General features: G+C 42.8%; 1 protein-coding gene across 2 annotated transcripts; it reads left to right on the forward strand.

The window, feature by feature from the left end:
* Positions 1-165: 165 nt before the first annotated feature.
* On the forward strand, positions 166-2,758 carry LOC110035598 (WRKY transcription factor WRKY24-like). Of its 2 annotated transcripts, none has more exons than XM_020739853.1 (5): positions 166-716; positions 861-1,019; positions 1,106-1,692; positions 1,796-1,957; positions 2,118-2,758. In XM_020739853.1, the coding sequence occupies exons 1-5, from the start codon at positions 411-413 to the stop codon at positions 2,494-2,496; spliced, it is 1,593 nt and encodes a 530-aa protein (XP_020595512.1). In that variant the 5' UTR covers positions 166-410; the 3' UTR covers positions 2,497-2,758. The 2 variants fall into 2 exon arrangements, with proteins under 2 accessions (XP_020595512.1, XP_020595511.1); XM_020739852.1 differs by having other exon boundaries at positions 167-716; positions 858-1,019.
* Positions 2,759-2,775: the final 17 nt, after the last annotated feature.

The following is a 2,775-nucleotide window of genomic DNA, read 5'->3' on the forward strand; positions in this document are numbered from 1 at the left end:
TAATTAGATACTTGATACAAGTTTGAATCATCCTTATACAATTATTTTTCCCTAAATAAGTGAGTTCCAAGCATTAAATTTTTTAATATAAAATACAATAAATCTCATCCAAAAACAAAAAATAAATATTCCTTTCACTCTTCCACAACTAATAATGAAATGAAAAAGGATTTCAACCTAAGCCGCCGTGTGGCGCCGGGTCAAACCTACAGCTTTGACAAGGCTTGGTCAAACTTCCGCTCCTCTGTTTCTCGGAGGCCAATCTATGCTTGGGACGATTTCCTCCGCGTGCGCTTTAACACCAAACCGCCACCTCCTATTTCTCTCATCAACTTTCTCTAAATTCCTGCTCGTCCTCACTTTAGCTTTCAGTCTCCATCCCTTCTTCCATCTCCTTCTTCTCGTTATCCATGGCTTCATCTTCAGGTAGTTTGGAGGCCTCCTCGGCAAGCTTTTCCTTCTCTTCCCCTTACGAGGCTTCGTTCTCCGATCTCCTCGCCGGCGCCGGCGAGGATGCCGCCGACGACAGGCTTAGGGGATCGTCTGCTCGGGCATTTGGAGACAGAGGGGGAGGTGGCAAACCTAAGTTTAAATCAATACCTCCTCCTTCCCTTCCCATCTTGCCCCCAATCTTTCCTTCCTCCAACTTCGCCATCCCGGCTGGTCTCAGCCCCTCTGAGCTGCTCGACTCACCCGTCCTCCTTTCTTCTAATAATGTAAGCTGACAACACAAATTTAACTAACTTGATGCATTTATAATAAAGCCAGTCGGATTGGATCAAAAGATGCTTCCTTTATTGGTGTTTCTTTCCATAAATGATCAGCTGATGGATTTTTCTACTTTCCTCGCTGTTCAGCAGATGCTTTTTTCTCCAACCACTGGAACTTTTCCTTCCAAGGCAATCAATTGGAGAGGAATCAGTTCTGGCAGCAAGGATATCGATGTCAGGAAAGAAGAAAACATGGCTTACTCTGATTTCTCCTTTCAAACCCAAAAAAGTCCCTACAGTTTCCCACAGGTTTTGATCAACACCTTTAATTACCGAGTTTAAAAGCTAGGGAGTATCCTTTTTCTCAAGTCTTGTTTTTTATTTCTATTTTGCAGCAACTAGATGTTTTCAAGGGAAGTCAACAATCATGGAACTACCAGGAATCCACCATCAAGGCGGAAATTCCTGCTTCAAATTCATCCGAGATGCAAACTCTGCAACTGAACACCCAAGTCAACGGTAACAACAACATCATAAGAGATCAGAGGAAGTCAGACGACGGCTATAACTGGAGAAAATACGGGCAAAAGCAAGTAAAGGGGAGCGAGAATCCTCGGAGTTATTACAAGTGTACGTTTCCTAACTGCCCGACGAAGAAGAAGGTGGAAAGGAACATCGAAGGAGAAATAACGGAGATCGTCTATAAGGGAACTCACAGCCACCCTAAGCCTCAGTCCACTCGAAGGAACTCCTCCTCCTCTTCTTCTCAACAACAAATTCATTCTCTCGCCATCGTCGCCGTTGGCTCAGAGGCGTCCGAGCACTCTCATGGTGGGCGATTGGGTGCAGCCAATATGGATTCAGCTGCAACGCCGGACGACTCATCTATCTCTTTTGGTGAAGACGACATGGATTTGAGCTCTCATAGGAGCAACCTCGGCGGTGATGAGTTCGACGAAGAAGAACCAGAAGCCAAGCGATGGTATTTATCTGGATAGTAAAATCAATTGCTGTCTTCAAATTGAAATTGAGTTAAAAGGCTGAATTTTTAATTAAATGGATGCCCTTTTTTTTCTTGTTCGTAGGAGGAAAGCGGGAGAGAACGACGGCGCGTCTGCCGGCGGAAACAAGGCGGTGAGAGAGCCGAGAGTTGTGGTGCAGACTACGAGCGATATTGATATACTTGACGACGGCTATCGTTGGAGAAAGTACGGGCAGAAAGTGGTGAAGGGGAATCCAAATCCAAGGTAATTGAAACTTTTGCCAAAACTAAAAATTTTCTTAAAAAAATTTAAACTTTTACCCTTTTTTATTTATTATTACTATTATATCAACATCCATAGAACTTATACTCATCTAAATAGACATAATTCTTATTCCTCAATAACTCTTATTGGTCTTTTACAGGAGCTACTACAAATGTACAACAATGGGTTGCCCAGTGCGCAAGCACGTTGAGAGGGCGTCTCATGACCTGAGATCTGTAATCACCACCTATGAGGGGAAGCACAACCACGATGTCCCGGCCGCACGTGGCAGCAGGCAGCCAGAAGATAACAGCCACAGCACCACCACGGCGATCAGGCCATCAGCCATCTCGGCCGCTCCAATAAACTCTTTTTTTGGCCAAAGACCTAATAGCAATTTTCAGTCATCTCATGGATCCTTTACTCTTAACATGTTGTCTAACCAAGGGAACTATGGCAGCAATTACATGAATCAGCAGCAGCCTAATACAAAGGAAGAGCCAAAGGAGGATATGTTCTTGGAGTCCCTGCTGTGCTGAAAATGGTATAAGGTTTCAATGTATTATTTTATGCAGTTTTTCTGATTAGTAGGGCTATAATGTTTTTTTGTAGTATTTCAAAATAAATTTTTTTTTTCTATACCTTTTGTTTGATGTAAAAATGATGTATTGAATTTAAGAATTTGTTCATTTGTTGGGGACTCTGCTCCTTGATGTGTAAGAGCAGGTCTCTGATTCGACACTTTTGTTGTAACTTGGAGAATACATACTGGATTAGGAACAGGGTTTTCATTCATGTTTTGATTTTGTTTTTCTTCA

Source organism: Phalaenopsis equestris, unplaced genomic scaffold (genome assembly GCF_001263595.1).
Source record: "Phalaenopsis equestris unplaced genomic scaffold, ASM126359v1 Scaffold198421, whole genome shotgun sequence".
Lineage (NCBI taxonomy): Eukaryota > Viridiplantae > Streptophyta > Magnoliopsida > Asparagales > Orchidaceae > Phalaenopsis > Phalaenopsis equestris.